Source organism: Pseudopodoces humilis, chromosome 5, assembly GCF_049639895.1.
Source record: "Pseudopodoces humilis isolate 2021_Gansu_Grassland_sample_001 chromosome 5, ASM4963989v1, whole genome shotgun sequence".
Lineage (NCBI taxonomy): Eukaryota > Metazoa > Chordata > Aves > Passeriformes > Paridae > Pseudopodoces > Pseudopodoces humilis.
Window position 1 is genome coordinate 36,789,390 of NC_142204.1, and position 16,513 is coordinate 36,805,902.

The following is a 16,513-nucleotide window of genomic DNA, read 5'->3' on the forward strand; positions in this document are numbered from 1 at the left end:
AATAATATGTCATTCTTTTAGGGCTGGAGACCAAATAGACAGGCTACACACAGTCCTCACCCACCAGAGTAAGTCTGCTTCTATTTTTTTTTTATTCTGATCAGCTTATTTAATTATGTGTATTGTTAACACAATGCATTTGCATTTGTAGTGACGCACAACTTAGTGCATGAAATTTATCATCATAGGGTTTTTTTCTGTTATTTATATTTGGAGTAGAATATTTGATGCATTATTTAATTTGGAATTAAGTTGGTTTAAATTTGGCTGAGTGGAGGTGTAATTACAGAATGGGTAAAGATGGAACAGAGCACACTGGGTCTAACCCACTGGTCCATCTGGTCCAACCTCCCTGCTCAAGCAGGGTCATCCCAGAGCACATTGCTCAGGATTGCATCCAGATGGTTCTTTAGTATTTCCAGTGAGGGAGGCTCTACAACCTCTCTGGGCAACCTGTTCCAGTGCTCAGTCACCTGCGGTGAAGAAGTATTTTTTGGGTGGAACTTCCTGTGCATCAGTTTCTGCTCATTGCCTCTTGTCCTATTGCTGGGCACCACCAAGAAGAACTTGGCTCCATCCTCTTCAGAGGGTGTCACTCAGAGCTTACATATTTAGACATTGTTTTTCTTGAATATTTTTAATGTTTCTGCAAAAGGAGAAAAATGGTATTTTAACTATTGACCACTTTTACAAGTATTACAGTAAAAAATACAGAGAAACTGTTGTGAAGGGCTTTTACAAGCAATGGGAAATTTTGTTTGTGCTTTTAAAACCCTATAGTGACTTTGGCACATAAGGAATACCTACTCTTTCAAGGACCATGATTGATAGTTTAGCCATTTTTGTTTACTGAAATGCCTTAAAGCCAATGTGCATAATTATTTTATAAGTGTATGTGACTATAACCTTTGATTCTTCCAACCAAAGTAAAAAAATTCCAGTTTCTCTGTCCTGTCTGTCACTGTATAATAAAAAAAGACTGTAAAATAAGGAACTCTCTTATTACAAGAAATTATATTAGAGTTGCTTGGAAATACTTATTGGTGGTAAAATATAAAACACACGTATTCATAGTGTTCTGCAATATACCTGGAGTAAAGGCAGAAGGAACAGAGATGCTTTGATGGATTGGAGATGTTTTCATTTCTTTAAGCAGAACAAAATACTGAGGTATGGTTGTCTTCTACTGTGTCAGTCTCTCATGGAAAGTTCAGAAGATTTGCATTTCATGTAGCAATTGCTTCCCTGTTGCCTCTCTGTTGACTGATTATAGGGGAATGTTGACACGGATGTGCTGTGGAAGATAAGAGTAAGGTGTCCCTGATTTATGATCTTGTTGCAGTAGCTCCTTTTGGAGAGTGAAGAGAGGCCAATGTGGGAGTAAAGAAGGGTCCTTTTTGGGTGCTCTGCTGCTGGGGAAGAGAAGCTCAGTGCTGAGCTGAAGCAAGAGATTTGCTGAGTAGGCCATATCCAGTTGCAGGGAAATTTTTGTGAAGGAGCTAGTAATAACTAATAGGCGGTGCTTTTATTCCAGTTAGAAAAATAAGAGATTGTATTGCTGTTAAAATTGTTTTAACTCCCTTCAGGGTGCCATGCCTAGATCTAACGAGGCTTGGAGATTCTGATGAAGAGGTAATTGTAAATTATTTTTTTCTCAAAGAGTTTTTAAAATTCACATTTTTCAGTTATTTATAAAAGTACCACTCTGATTATAAAACAGTTATGATTGCTTTACTTTTTTTTGCCTGTGATTTTAGGATGGGGACTCTTACATACCGTACACTGGAAGTTCTTCTCATAGGTGCCAAATAGATTCATCTTCGGAGTGGAGAACGTCACTACAAACTCCATATGTACAGCATCAACATGTCAGTCTGTCACTACAAATATCTTTATGATATGCCCCTTTAGCAGTAATTTAGAAAAGTATGCATATATTTTTTTGAGTAAGTTCTTTTTTTTTTTTCTTTTGGTTAAGCTCATATCTCCAAGTGCTGTTGGTCCAAAATATTTTTAGCAAAGTCCTTTTACTGGGATTCTTTAGAAAAAACAATTTTATTATACAGAACTGTAATTACATAGCATTGATGCACTTACCCTTTTGTTGTACTTATTTTTTAAGAGCTATATTAATAGTAGTAATAACAAAGATTAGTAGTAGTAAATGTATGATTGAAGACAAAATCCATGTTTACAAGCACTAAGTATTATTTCTACGGAACAGTAGTTACTTCTGGTGAAAACTTTTGTAATTACTTGCAGCCATTTAATGTTTTTTTTCTTAGGGCTGTTGTCTTTAAAACAGAACTATGACATAAACTTTGGAATTATGTCAAATTTGTTAGCGCTCTTTTTATTGTTAAAATTTCCTCATCATGTTGGCTTTTTTTTCCCCCTGGATAACTAAGAAACTTAATCACCCCTAGTCTTAGGTACTTTTCAAGGTAAACAGTAGCCCAGATGCAAATATTCTGGTTTACAGTACAGGGCAACATTGTTCAGGATCAATATCCAGTATAAACATTTTAAGAGTTAATTTAATTACTCAGTACACTTCCCTGAATACAGGAAAGTTGAATGCAGAGTTCTTTTGAACTCCTATATCTGAATTAAATATGAACAAAATAAATGTGACAATTTTTTATTTGATCATGATATATATTATTTCCTGTTTTCCTTTAAACAGGTGTCTAGAAATTGTGTCAGAACAAAATGGAGGTAAAGAAGTTGAAAAAATACAGACTAACAAAGTCTTATCAGTTCAGTACTATCCTATATGGTCTGAAAATGTAATATGTTTTAATTTCTTTTATGTGACAGGAACTAGCTTATTGGAGAAACTACTAAAAAATACACTGATTAAAAGTCCATTATTTCAAAAATATTTAACTTATGTAAACCTAAGAAATATCCAAGTGAGTTTTTTAAAAAAACCTCAGGATTTCAGCTAGAAGGAAAACCAATTTTAAATTAATTTGTGCTTAACCTTTGCTCCTTGAAACAAATAATATAGTAACTTGAAGGGCATAACTCCAGATTGGCTGGAGTTCAAGGTGAATCTGCCAAGATCACTATTTTGTATGTTTCCCTATATAAACAAATGGTTTCTCTACTTGTAAAACAATTTCATTCAAGTAAAAACTGAAATAGTAAGTGTTTTTTTGGTCTTTTTAAAATACTGTACTAAGAATGTACTAGTTTTTAGAATACGTGGCCAACATAGGTATTTATACATGTCTCAGGATGTAACTGTAAAACTTGTTTTACAACAGATGTAACTACAGGTAGGTTATTTTCCTTTCTACTGCCTTGTAAACATGCTTCAGTTGTTACAGCCTTTTTGGCTCTGTATATTTGTGATTACACTTCTTGCTTTACCCTTTTTTTTTAACGAAGCTCATATGTATAACTCTGTCAAGCTGCAGGAGTGCTAATGGAAGGTAGGTGTGGCTTTGTTTCTCAGGGTCTTTATCCCTTTCTTTTCTGCTTTTCTTTATCTCTTGTTAATTCCTCTCTGCCTTCATTGTGTTTTGAATATTGAGTGCTCAGTGTATTGGAATGTATCTTCTATTTACTTATCCTTTCTCTCTGTGTCCCTCTGTCTCTCTTTCTCTCTCTTTTTCTCCCTTTTTTGCCTGACTTGCTCCCCATCTTTTGTTTTGCGGAGAAGATTTTCAAGCTGCTTAAAAATATTTTAATGTATTCCTCTGAGTGGCCTTTATTTCTGCACTTCTTGCTTCTGGGGCTCTGACCAAGCTTTCCTTGAGCCAGATAGATTCCGGCTTCTTCAGTAACTGTGTAAGTAAATCTTCCTAAAATAGGTCACTTTTGGAAGAAAAATTTAAATATACTCTTATAATTCAGGAATTAACCAGGGAAGGGATGTGAATCCTCTTTTGATGGAGAAGGTTGGCTCTTCAAAAACATAAATCTTTTTGAGTTTTGAGAAATGGTTTTCTACAGCAGGACTATAATACTGTTGTTGCAAAATGAGTTACAGCGGTTGGGTAGAGATGCTAGAGAAGGCCACCTTACTTTTGTTAGCACTGAAAGAATATGACTTAAATATTGAAGATGTTAGTTACTCAGGAGGACAGAAGAAAATTGGAATCTTGGACTTCTGTCATTGCTGCCCTTTCTACTGATCCCAGCCTCTGTTGTGGAGAGCCTTGAAATGAATGTAAGGTTAGAAAGGTACTTATCTGTGGAGCTGATGTTGTTCTAAGGAACACTGTCCCAGTTCTCATCTGCCATACAAGAGTATTAGTACTTCTGACCAAAAAACATCCATCCATTTGTTTTCAACCATCCAAAAATCAAACGTCAGAATTTCTGTTTTAGTGATGTTATAAGGCAGTACCACTGAATCTGACTTCTTTATTTAAAAGTGATGTAAAACCATTTGAGTGTGTATTTTTTAGATTTTAAACCAGTAGAATTTGAAGAACTCAATGAAAATTAAGCCTGAATATGCCATCCTGTTTGCATTTTTTCTTAATTTGAAGCATCATATCAAGAAGTTTTGGACATTATACTGGATAGGAACTAAAAAAATGCTGTTATCATTTAATAGACCAGCCAGAGGCTGTTATATTGATTACTCATTGTTTTAACATTCTGTTTTGGAGCAGAAGACAAGACCAGAAAACCTGATATCTGCCACAGACAGATCCAAACCAAAGCATGGCCAGTATGAATCAGGTATGAAGGAAGAATATAAGCAACATCCTCATAGAACTGCAGAAAAGAAAAAAGACCACCTCCAGTGTCCAGACACTTCAATAAAGGTAGCTGGCAAAGTAGAAATTGCATTTTTAAATAGAAAATGTATATCATTATTTAAATACACTATTTGGAAAGGTTTTCACATGTATGTAATTAATTTAATGTTTTTATTGTAAGGAAATAAAAAACATGTAATTTAAGCATCTGATGTTGAGGAGGAAATAAACTGTTGGAAGGTTGTTTCAGTCGTTGCAGAGCAAGAAACTGAAGTGCTCTGAGAATTTATGTATGGTTGTGTTCTCTGGTAAGGAAAGTAGCACTGGCCTTCATAGTGCATCTCTAGCCTGAGCCTGAAGATTATCATGATTGATAGGGAAGAACTTAAAGCCTATAAGAAGAGGAGAGACAGCAGGAAGATCTTAGTAAAGTGTTATTTCCAAAACCAGAAATTCATTCAAGCTTCTTTATTTTACAAATCTAGAAGTATTTTAATTACTGTTCTGTAAATTGGGACTGTATGTAGGACTTAAAATTTTAAGGAGAAATTAAAGACTTAATCCGTTCCTCAGAGAACTATTAACATTGAAAATGCAAAGGAATATGGGGTTAAAATATGGAAAGATACCTGTACTTTTTGCTTTGATATTGATGTTGTGTAAGATTCAGTGCAGTTGGACTGCAAGCTGTACTAGTTCTGCCAGGTTTATTTCATGTTTTTAAATTAAGGTGCAAAGAAGGGAAGATCAGTTGAGAGAGACTGGGAAACAAAGGGTTGAAAAAAACCAGCTTTAATCTTGTTTGGAAGAGATGGCAGAGGAGTGGTTGAACAGGGAAAGATGCATCATTGTAGGTGTAAGGAAGCAGGAAACCTAAGTAAGCAACAGCTGTGAGGACTTGCTTGAGTGCTAGATTCTGCTGAGGGTAGATGGCCATTTAAGAATCTTAATGGAAAATTAAGTATGCAAATGTTGATGGAACATATTGTGCTCATTGCTTTTCAGAGAAAAGGTTTGTGATGAATAACAAGGAGTTTACTGAAATTACTTTGTTAACCTTCGATAGAATAAAAAGGGAAGGTTTTTCAAAAGAAAGATTGTTTCACATATTGTAGATAGCTTTAAAAGAGCTTTCTCTTCATAGTTGTGCTTCTAGTGATCAGATAAAAGAGAACGTGAAAAAACCTATTAAATATTCTGTGAATAAGTGGTGAATGAAAAAGAAATTGAGGTATTTTGTGGTTTAGTTTTATGTTTGGTGGCAGGTAAGATTTTCTGTTCTGCAGATTTGTTATAGTTTGGTGTTTTTTGTTTTTTTTTCCTAATGATTCCGCTCTAAGTTGGCACTCATAATCTGTTTTTCAAGAAGTGACTCCTTTATGCAAACCCATTGAAAGGGTATTTACAGGAGCAGCCAAGTTAATCTGAAAATGAAGAAATAGATGGCAAATGTGTGCTGGGAGAAAAAAAATGGGACTGGCTTTTTTTTCTGGTGATTTTGGATTCCAGAAAGATAGTTGCTAAGCACTAGAAGCATGTGTGTTAATTCTTCTCACAGATTTTAATATAATGTCTATCAGAACAAATTTTTTGTGTTAGATATTAACACTACCTGGTTAGATGAATAAATCAAAATATTTCAACACGCTTGTTGTGATTGATTAGTGGAACTTGCAGCAACTTACCTTTTCTGAAAAGAAGGTGCTCCTGGAGGAGATTGCTAACAAAACCCACTCTTTTGATTTCTTTCCTATGCTACCTCTGTAGCATAGGAAAGTTCTGTAAAAACTTCCTGTATCCCTTTTTTTCATATTGTCCATGTATGAAATATTTCTGTAATACCCTGGGACTGGTTTACAAGTCTGTTAGAATCAGTTGCATGCTTTGGCTTTTCCCTGTCTAGGCTGTATTTAACTTCTTCACTGGTCACAAAGCTCTACAGTGAGCTTTGAGCTTTATGCCTAACAGCAAATCCTCTGCTTCCACTTGGTTGTTCCTGAGCAGAACAGAAAAATGAGGATTTCTTGTCTTCTCCTCAGAGATACTAAAGTCTGCTTCCTCTGACTTGCTGTGTTTTTTCACAAAGCTTGTAGGAACAAAGTATTTTTGAGATATTTAAATTTATTATTTATTTCAGTATGAATGAAAACTGGTAATTATACAAAAGATACAAATCTTGCTCTCTAGTCTTTCCTTATAAAATTCAGTTTCTGTAAAGAGCTAGGCTTAAAAAAATTCTCTTTTAATTAGCATGGAGTAGAAGAAGTAGACATTTTAAAAAGTAAAGAAGAAAGTAGTACTTTTAAATAAATTGTTGAGGAAAACATGTGTGGGTTTTTTAGTTTGTTTTTACTACATTTCATTATAAAAAGAATGTATTTTTGTGTAGGGTACACAGCTTGATGATGGACAAGATGATTTTGTAACTATTGATAAGAAAGCTCTCCTGCAACAATGCTATACAAACAAGCCTTACAAAATGCAGCACAATGTAAGGAAATCAGAAGCTGTAAGTATTTTGACTGATGTTATCCTGCTAACCACCTAGATGTGGAGAATGGCTTCTCAGATGTTCAAGAGAAGTCATGCCTTTGGGGATTTGGGTCTAGTATGTAATTGGACTCATTAAAATCATGTGAGTTTAAACTTTCTTTCAATGGTAGTTGAACTGAGCAATCCAGTGAGCATTTTTAAAATCTTATCTGCAGTGCTTGTATTTTATGTGGTAATCTATATAAATGAGAACACAAATTATGAGTAATATATACAGATACATTCATACAAATAAAAATAACTAAGGTGGTTGAGTGAACCTAAACATAATGTTACATTCAGTGTCAGAAGTTGGACTTCAGTGATCCCTGTGGGTCTCTTCCAGCTCAGTATATTCTATTATTTCCTCTGATCCGTAGCTTTTAGCTGAGCCTGTATTCAATGATTCATGGATTCCATAATTCCATCAGCTAGTATTACACTGAGTCAGCAACAACTGAAGCTGTGTCTTCGAGCTCTAGGGATGGAGCTTCTACAGCGTCTCTAAGCAATATCTTCATGTGTCATGCTGTTCTCTGTGTGAAGAAATTCCTTCTATTGTCCACACCAATCTTCCCAAGGCTCAGTGTGCAACCTTTACATCCTGTTATACTGTTGGCTTCTGTCAAAAAAAGTTTGGTTCTCTTAATTTTGTAACTTCTCTTCAGAATGCCTCATAGCTGCTGGTTCTGCAAACTAAACAAACCCAAGCTCCCTTAGCCTCTCCTTTCAATTGTTTTTGCTCTGATCTTTTGTCAGATCCTTTCTGAAGGAAGGAGGGAGCCCTGAAGTCTAGAAACTAGGATGGACTCACTAGCATGCAGAGAGGAGAATTAAAACTTTCCTTACGTGGATGTACCCAATACACTTCTTTAATTTCTTACATAGACATGAATTTTACTCTTATTGGGACTGAACAATAAGTCTTGCCCATTTGAAGCCAGGCCTTGAATCCAGCCAGGATCATTTACAGTGATGAAGAACCTTAATTTGATATTGCATGATTCAGTATTTGCATATGCAGAGTGATGGCTTTTATAACTGTTTTTGAAGGTATTGCAGAAAAGGGTTATGCATTCTAACTTTCTCATAGAATATTAAGTCATGAGAAATTTTATGACTTTTTAAAAATAAATAGTAATTTTAATTCATTTTATTTGCTTGCCACTGTGCACTGAATTTTGCACCATTGCAAGCCTTTATTTGATTTCTAGTCTTATTGAACTGAATGCAGATGTTGCTCTACTGAAGTCATTGGTAATTTTCATCATAAGAAAGTCTTTTGAGAAAGTACTTAAGCTTTTATTTTTAGAATAAATTTAAAAATCCATACTATCATCTAAAGTTAATGGAAAAAAGTCTTGAATTATCCCAAGAAAAACTACTTAATGCTAAAGCACGTACTGTGAAAGCCCTGAGAAAGGGAGCAGTGCAGAACCACAAAACAGAAGACATTCTGTAGCTGCCATGCTTTAAAAGAAAGCCAGCAGGTGTCTGAGCAAGGTGTTACTGTGACCTTTAGAAGCCCTTTTGTTATTATGAGTTAGCACTCATGGTTAGCACCAGCTGACTCTCTCTTTTGAGGACCATCTCAGGCTCTCCTAGGTCCAGCTTCTGATAGTGTTAGAATACTGGAAAAAACTGCCAGTAGTAACTGCCTGTGTAGTAATTCCATTTTGTATATGTTGCCTCAATTGTTGGCATTTCATTTTAAGGTACTAGAAAATTTTGCTTAAGGATACTCAATGTTAATATGTCCTTTTACTGCAATCATTACCAAAAAGTCAAATGTTAAAGTAGAACTTCTCTTGATTTTTCTGTGATTTGGGATGAAAGTTCACCAGTGGGGTTTTGCCGGGCTCCATTTTAGGCCCTGTACTCTTCAATACCTTCATAAGTAATTGGACACAGGACTGGGATACTGAGCAAATTCACAGATAATACAAAACTGGGAGTAACTGCTGACTCCCTGGAAGGTAGGAGGGCCCTGCACAGAGACCTTGGCATACCAGAGGGCTGGGCAATCACCAAACACATGAAGTTCAGCACTGAAAAATGCTGGATTCTGCTCCTGGGACAGGACAGCCCTGGATGGACAGACAGACTGGGGAATGAGAGGCCAGAGAGCAGTGCCAGGGAAAAGGACCTGGGGGTCCTGGAACCTGAAAGTTGAGCCTGAGCCAACAGTGCCCTGGCAGCCAGGAGGGCCAACCCTGTCCTGGGGGACATCAGGCACAGCGTGGCCAGCTGGGCAAGGGAGGGGAATTGTCCTGCTCTGCTCTGAGCTGGGGCAGCCTCTCCTCGAGTGCTGGGGGCAGCTTTGGGTGCCACAATATAAGAAAGATATTAAAATACTGGAGAGTGTCCAAAGGAGGGCAACTAAAATGGTGAAGGGTCCTGAGGGGAAGCTGTATGAGGAGCAAATGATGTCTTGGTCTGTTCAGCTTGACAGAGACTGAGGAGTGACCTCAGTCACGTCTTCAACGTCCTCATGAGGGGAAGAGTAGCGACAGGTACTAATCTCTTCACTCTTGTGACCAGTGACAGGACCTGAGGGAATGGCATGAAGTTGTGTCAGGGGAGGTTTAGGCTGGATATCAAGAAAATCTTCACCCAGAGTGTGGCTGGGCACTGGAACAGGCTCCCCAGGGAAGTGGTCACAGCACCAAACCTGACAGTTCAAGAAGTGTTTGGACAATGCTCTTGGGCATATGGTGTGACTCAGGAATGGTTCTGTGCAGGCCTAGGAGGTGGACTCAATGTTCTTTGTAGGCCCCTTCCAGTTCAGTTTGTTCTTTGATTCTGTGATTCACAAAAGAGTCCATTGCCAATAAATGTCATATATAACCTCTGAAGAACGTTGGTTTTCTCTGAATGCTCATATTTAGAGAACAGCAGTTACTACTTTTTTATCACTGAGAGCTGCTGCAAGTTCAGTGTTTGCCTCGGCCCTCCACATTTTTGTAATTTCATAGTAGAGCTTTTGTCTAAGAGCAGAATGGAAGATGTTTCATGAAAGATTACATGCAGTAACCTAATACTCAGTTGAAGTTTAAGGTGTAAGGTTTTTTTTCTGTTTTTTGGTTTTTTTTTTAAATCAGATTCTTTTCAGCATGCTAACTGGTTTGGATCTATAAGCCAGGGTCCATGGAATATATTATAACAAATACTGCTCTATACTGTCACTGTGTCCTCTTTTACATCATTCTTTTTCATAAATCTGTTGCAACAGTTAATGGGTAAAGAATGAATAATTCAGAATAAAGCACCCTGTATTTCTTATAGGTGTAAAAATGAAACATGAAAGCAAACTGAAAAATCCTCTATCTCTTATAATTCCAAAATCTTCTAAGGCTTAAAATCAGTTTGGAATAACCAACCGCTGGTTTGGTGTTGCATTAGTTATTTGGGTTTTTTTTATTTGTTTTTCTTTTTATTCACTAGTGCCAGTCAGTATTTATTTGAAGATTGTGAATTCTACCCATAACATCTTTTATTTATTTGTTTGTTTGTTTGTTTGTTATTTATTATTTTAAAATTATCTTTATTTTATAGGTACCTGGAAACTTTTCATTTCTTCATTCACACAAAAGCTGGATTTCTCTCAAATTTGCTTTACACACAATACCATTTAGAAAAAATATCTTAATTATTTACTTTCAGAATATCTAAAAAATATAAGCATAAACCCCCTTAGTAACAATAATCTCTATTTTCTGGTATATAAAATTATTTGTTTTTTAATAAAAGGCAAATTTAAATTTGTAAAAAAGTTCAGAAATGTGGAAGATAAAGAGAGGTGGTGAGGCTTGGTTATTACTGGTGGCCTCCATACTCTCCTGGGCTATCCCCTTTTGGATGGAACCTGCTTTGGTTTCTCTCTGTGTAACAGGTTATGATCAGTGCCTGCACACATTACAGTGAAAGGCACAAGGTTATGGTTCAGTGTTACTCTAAGAAAAATAATAATAAGATCATGTTAAAACCCCTTTTCCCTTTAGGATGATATTTCCTGAAAGGTTTTTCAGATTGACCTGTCTCAGCAGAAAATTATTGTGGCATGCAGGAAAGAAAAATCTTGCAATTGAGACTAAGTCTTAAAATATTTTTTTTGACTAAAATTGCTGGAGGTAAAGTTTTATTCTCTTAGTTGGAATCTCTGTCACCCATAAAAACTGGAACAATGTGAGTCTCCTCAGTCTCCTATTGTACTTACAAAATGTATTTGAAACAATACAGAAATAGGGATTTAGCCTGTCAACCTAAATACTAGAAGTCTCCTATTTATTGCAACTAATATGCATAGATAGATTGAGTGTGTACTAGAGAATATTATATGTCTATTTTTTATGCAAATAGAACCCTAACCCTATTAAAAATGTAAAAAAAAAAAAATTGTGGCATGGGTAAATTTGTGACCTCTGAATGCTGTCTTAAAGGGTAACTTATTATTTGAAGTGCCTATTGTTATATATTTCATTTGTTCTCAGCCAGTTTTTCATTGCAGGAGGATGTGGCTGCAGAGAGGAGAAAACAGGCTGTTGTAGAACAAGTTATGGTGGATCAATTATGTAGGTAAATGAATTTATAATGTAAAATCTCAATTTTCCCTACAGAAGAATTTAGATCTGTTAGTGGTTGGCTTAAGAGGTGTTTTGGTCATCTTATGAAGTCTAATGTAGTAGTATTATTTGCAAAAATTCTTTAAATGGAAAGTCTTTTTAATACAACTTAAACTATCAGTTTAAAGTGCCATGTGTATGTTATTTTCTTTTCTGGAAATAATTTTTAATTTTATACTTTAATGTATTTTAATGTCTTTACAATAGCACTAGCTCTCAAAAGTAGCCCTCTTGCACCTCAAGAAAATATATGGATGCCTGATGTTATAAATTACACATCCTCAATATTTATTGTCCTTTCTAAAAATCTTAGCTTTAGTACTGTTTATTAATTCTTTATTAATACTGACACAGCACCTTTCAGGCATAAAGAAGTATTATACCAATGCTGGGCATGTAGAAAAAAAAAGGCACTATTATAAGTTGAGGTTGTACAGTAAGATCTCCTGCCTTCATTGCTGTCCCTTTAGCTTCAAGAAAGCGTCACTTCTGTGCAGAAAGATCCCTCTATTTTAAGCATGCTTTAATAATTCAGGGCTTTATGCAAGCTGTCTGGTTATGACAGTATAAGATGCAAGCTTGTTTAATATAGTTTCATGTTATTTTACACTTCCTAAAAATTATCTGTGGGTATGTCTAGATTATTTTGCATTCTGTGCGTAGTTTACAATCTCTGGAGTCATCTGCAGTGGTGTTCCAGCCCATCAAATCCTAGGATTTTGAGGTTGAAATGTTGTTGCAGTTCACCATTTTAGTTTTACTTTGTTTCTGTTACAATGACTGTTTAAATGACCTATATTGTTTAAAAGTCTATTAACACTTTTACACTATTTAAAAGCTGACATGACAAGAAGGCTGCCTGAGGGAAATAAGACTGTCATGAAACACAATGTTAAATTCCAATTTTAATCTTCATTTAGCAGGATTAAAATTATGGAACTATACAGGGTAGAAACCCCTGGTTCTCAGATAAGTGCTGGGCCTGTGTCATATCACTTTAAAGATTATTACAGAGGTGATCTTAAAAATATGCTGGTTATGTTGAAGTGTTTCAGTACTACTGATGTTGCATTAAATGAACAGCTTTGTGCCTCTTGGATCATGGATGCCCATTCTGTGTTTAACCTCCTTCTGCTGCTTTGCCTTATTTTTTCAATGTATTCCTTCTTCTACTCTGAAACCTTCTGTTGATAATGTCAAAACAATATTCAGTAGCGCTGCAGCTGCATCAAGTTTTAATTTAAAAAATCTCTCTGTTTATATTCCAAATATAACTCTGCCTGTACTTCCAAACAAATTGGTATCAGATATCAGGATGTTGATCAGAAAAGATTAGTTCAAAACTGTTGCATGAAAAAAAAGCTATTTAAAGAAATACAAAGGTGTTTTGAATATTTTTTTAGTAGGCAAATCTTGCAGTTAAATCAGTGTAACTGATGTGTACAAAGATCTATCTGTATAGATCAGAGAGCAAGTTTAGAAAACTATAATAGCCATACAAAATTATTATTTCCCTTCTGATAACAATTTCAATAGCATAACAAGCATCTCATTTATTTTTAAAGGGTCTCTTCTTTTGTTTAGTCGTTGAACTGATACAGAGAATATCAAAATGTTCAAAACCCAGTTCATCTATTTCTTTTCTGCTTGTTGGAACGTTGAAAACCTCTCAGCTGTGTAGTTAGCACTTTGAGGAAGGAAGTGCCAATGTTTTTATTGGATGACACATTGGATGGGACTCTGAGCAACCTGGTCCAGTGAAAGGTGTCCTGCCCACAGCATGGGGGTTGGAGCTAGATGATCTTTATGTTGCCTTCCAGCCTGGGCTGTTCTATGGTTCTGAGGTGATGTCACTGGCCAGTGCTAGTAGCTGATATCACTGATACTGGAGGGAGCAGTGGTTAAAGAATATCACTGATGGAATATTTACAGAAATAGTGGAAATGATGAAAAACCCCACAAGCCTTCATAATAATAAGAAGACTTATTTTATCTAAAGACACATAAAGTATCCTTTAAATAATATGTATCTGCATGCAACATTGCTGTGTAGCAGTGCACTGCCAGAATATTAATGCGTATGTTTGATTTTAAGAAATAGACTTAAGAATTTGTAAAAACAAACAAAAAAGTAGGCCCACAAATTTATGCAAGCTTAATGGATAACTCCAAGATTGTATTACTGTATTATTCTTGGGTATTTTCTTTCCTGCATTAAAATATATAAGACCTGAAATTCAGCCATACAAATAGTCAGAGGGCTTCTCCTTGCTCTTTGTGGTCAGAGCTGTCATAAGTGATCCAGAGCAGTCCACACGTTCTGATGCTTGCAAGGAAGCTCAAGGACTTCTGGGAGCTGGCATAGCACCGATGCGTTTTAGAAAAAGGACACTCCATGAAACCAAGTAAGTTTATAAAAATAAATTTTCTGCTGTATATATTTTTGTTTAGCTCTGTGAATTCTGTTTGCCTTTGCAGATGTTCTGTTTTTGGCTTGAATCCACAAGCTTCATGCAAGGCCTTTTTTGTAGCTTTCCTGTGCTTGATATTGCCTAGTGAGATAATAGGGACCTTTTTATATGAATTCTCTATGTATTATGTTTGATCCATAGAATTTATAAAACCTGTGAGAACACTGTTAAGCTTGTATTGATATTATTCATTACAAGGATTTGCCAGCCTTTTCCAAGTGGTTGGATGTTTGCAATCCTGTCAGTATCCTTTTAGAGATTCCTATCCTTAGGTGCATAAATTGCATAAATATGCATCTGTAAATGCTAATGTAGATCTTCACAATATAATCATACTTTTCTTGCATGTTTTGATTTCTGCTGCAATAATTAACCCTATTGGCATTTAAATGACGTTCCTGGACTATCAGCATTGAACTAGTTGCTCCAAGGACTTAAAAAAACCTGAGGAAACACTGTGATACATAAAATTAAATGAATCTGCAGGTCTTGAGTTTTGTTCTGTTAATTTTTCTCAACATTCAGACAAGCATTTCTGCTTTGGGCATTTTAACATCCTGCTCTAAAGTCTTTCTCATCAAATGTCATCTTTGTATTCTTAAAAAGAGGAAAAAAGGCAACAAAACCAGTCTCAATTTCTTACAACCGTCACATAGACAAATCTCCATTTCTGGAACTAGTTACAGGGCCAATATAAAATATTTAGGTGGGTACAAAAGCCCCAACCTAGGTATTTTTGCAACAGAACACATTGGTTCATGGAAGTATGGTGAGTGGTAGAGATAAAGGTTAATTCTCTGTATAAGTGTATGTAAACAGAATTTCCCATTCATATCTATGTTCTCTGTGAATGTACTCTCATGTTATATAATAACAGAGCACTTTACAGCTCTGAGTTGCTTTCTAATTCAACTACAAAGGATCATCTCCTCAGCCAGTTGCCAAGGATACCGTATTTCATAGTTTCAGCTGTTTGGAAATGGTTGTGTTTTATGTAACATTTATCTGTGGGCATATAGGTATCATTAACATGCTGCATTATTTTCACAGAGTAAGGACCAAATCAGGACTAACTGAGAACATGCTTTCCAACAAGCTACGCTTTGATAGTAGGATTATATCGAGGTAATCACAAATTTTGTGAAGCTTTTCAGTGCTCAGAATTTGTGAATGAGGATTACTCTCTTGAACTGATTAATTGCACTGAACGTTTCTGCTCTTTGTGCTGAAGAAAAAAAGTACGTGTGGATGTCCATGTATACTAAAAATTTTGACATAAGTAATGGATATTGGCTTTACAGTCCCACTGTACAATGTTAAGATCTGTAAGCAATGTTATGTTACCATCATACCCATAGCTCTATTCAGGACAGTTATCACAGGGACTGTGTAAAATAGTGCTTTTAGCTGTTGCATCTCAGTTGATTAAAATTATTTTAGCCTTATCTTAGATGTGGCAACTGCTATAAGTAGTAATGGCTTTGCAACTTGTTCATAGCTCCTTATGTATTAAACTTTAGAATGTCTTTACAGTATTCTGATTTGAGTAGTGGTAGGATAAACATATTTTTCAGTTTTGAAAGTGATGCTTTTCTGCAGCTGTGAGCTGTATACTTGTTAGACATAGCTGGGTATTCAGCAACATACTTTCATATACCTCAATGAATGCAGTAGTTCTGGTGTATGTAATCCTTTAGTTAATCAGTGAAAATTATATTGACATACTAAAATACGAAGCCTTGAGAGGTGTTTTTAGCATTATGGAGAATAGAATATTGAATTAAAATATGTGACCAAATGCACAAGCTGAATTTCATGGTGGGTTAGAGAAAAAAGTCAAAGAGCTCTTTAAAAAAATAAATTTTACATGCAACATTGGAAATAAATTGAATACTGAGAGCAGCCTTGAGGAGAAGAACTTGGGGGTGCTGATCAATGAGAAGCAGTGTGCTTCTTGCAGCCTGCGCTTGAGCCCAGGAAACCACCCATGTCTTGGGCTGTGCCAAAAGAAATGTGGCCAGCAGGGCGAGAGAGGGGATTCTACTGTTCTTCCTCTCTCCCATCAGACCCCACCTGCACTGCTGTGTCCATCTCTGGGATCCCCAGCATGAGAAGGACCTGTTGGAGTGATCCACAGGAAAGTCACAAATATAATCAGAGGGATGGA

The 16,513-nt window shown here is 35.9% G+C and overlaps 1 protein-coding gene across 6 annotated transcripts in view; it reads left to right on the forward strand.

Moving 5' to 3' along the window:
* The window catches only part of CAPS2 (calcyphosine 2), a 30,066-nt gene that overhangs the window by 3,250 nt on the left and 10,303 nt on the right, over positions 1–16,513 (forward strand). For 2 of the 6 annotated variants that reach the window (XM_005519372.3, XM_014248869.2), the window contains exons 3-10: positions 22–68; positions 1,587–1,632; positions 1,758–1,868; positions 4,632–4,787; positions 7,111–7,230; positions 11,761–11,828; positions 14,161–14,280; positions 15,397–15,471. In XM_005519372.3, the coding sequence (XP_005519429.2) occupies positions 22–68; positions 1,587–1,632; positions 1,758–1,868; positions 4,632–4,787; positions 7,111–7,230; positions 11,761–11,828; positions 14,161–14,280; positions 15,397–15,471 (743 nt within the window). Of the gene's footprint in view, positions 1–21; positions 69–1,586; positions 1,633–1,757; positions 1,869–2,997; positions 3,799–4,631; positions 4,788–7,110; positions 7,231–11,760; positions 11,829–14,160; positions 14,281–15,396; positions 15,472–16,513 lie in introns of those variants that run through there. The other 4 variants (XM_088055772.1, XM_088055775.1, XM_088055774.1 and 1 more) reach the window with 4 other exon arrangements.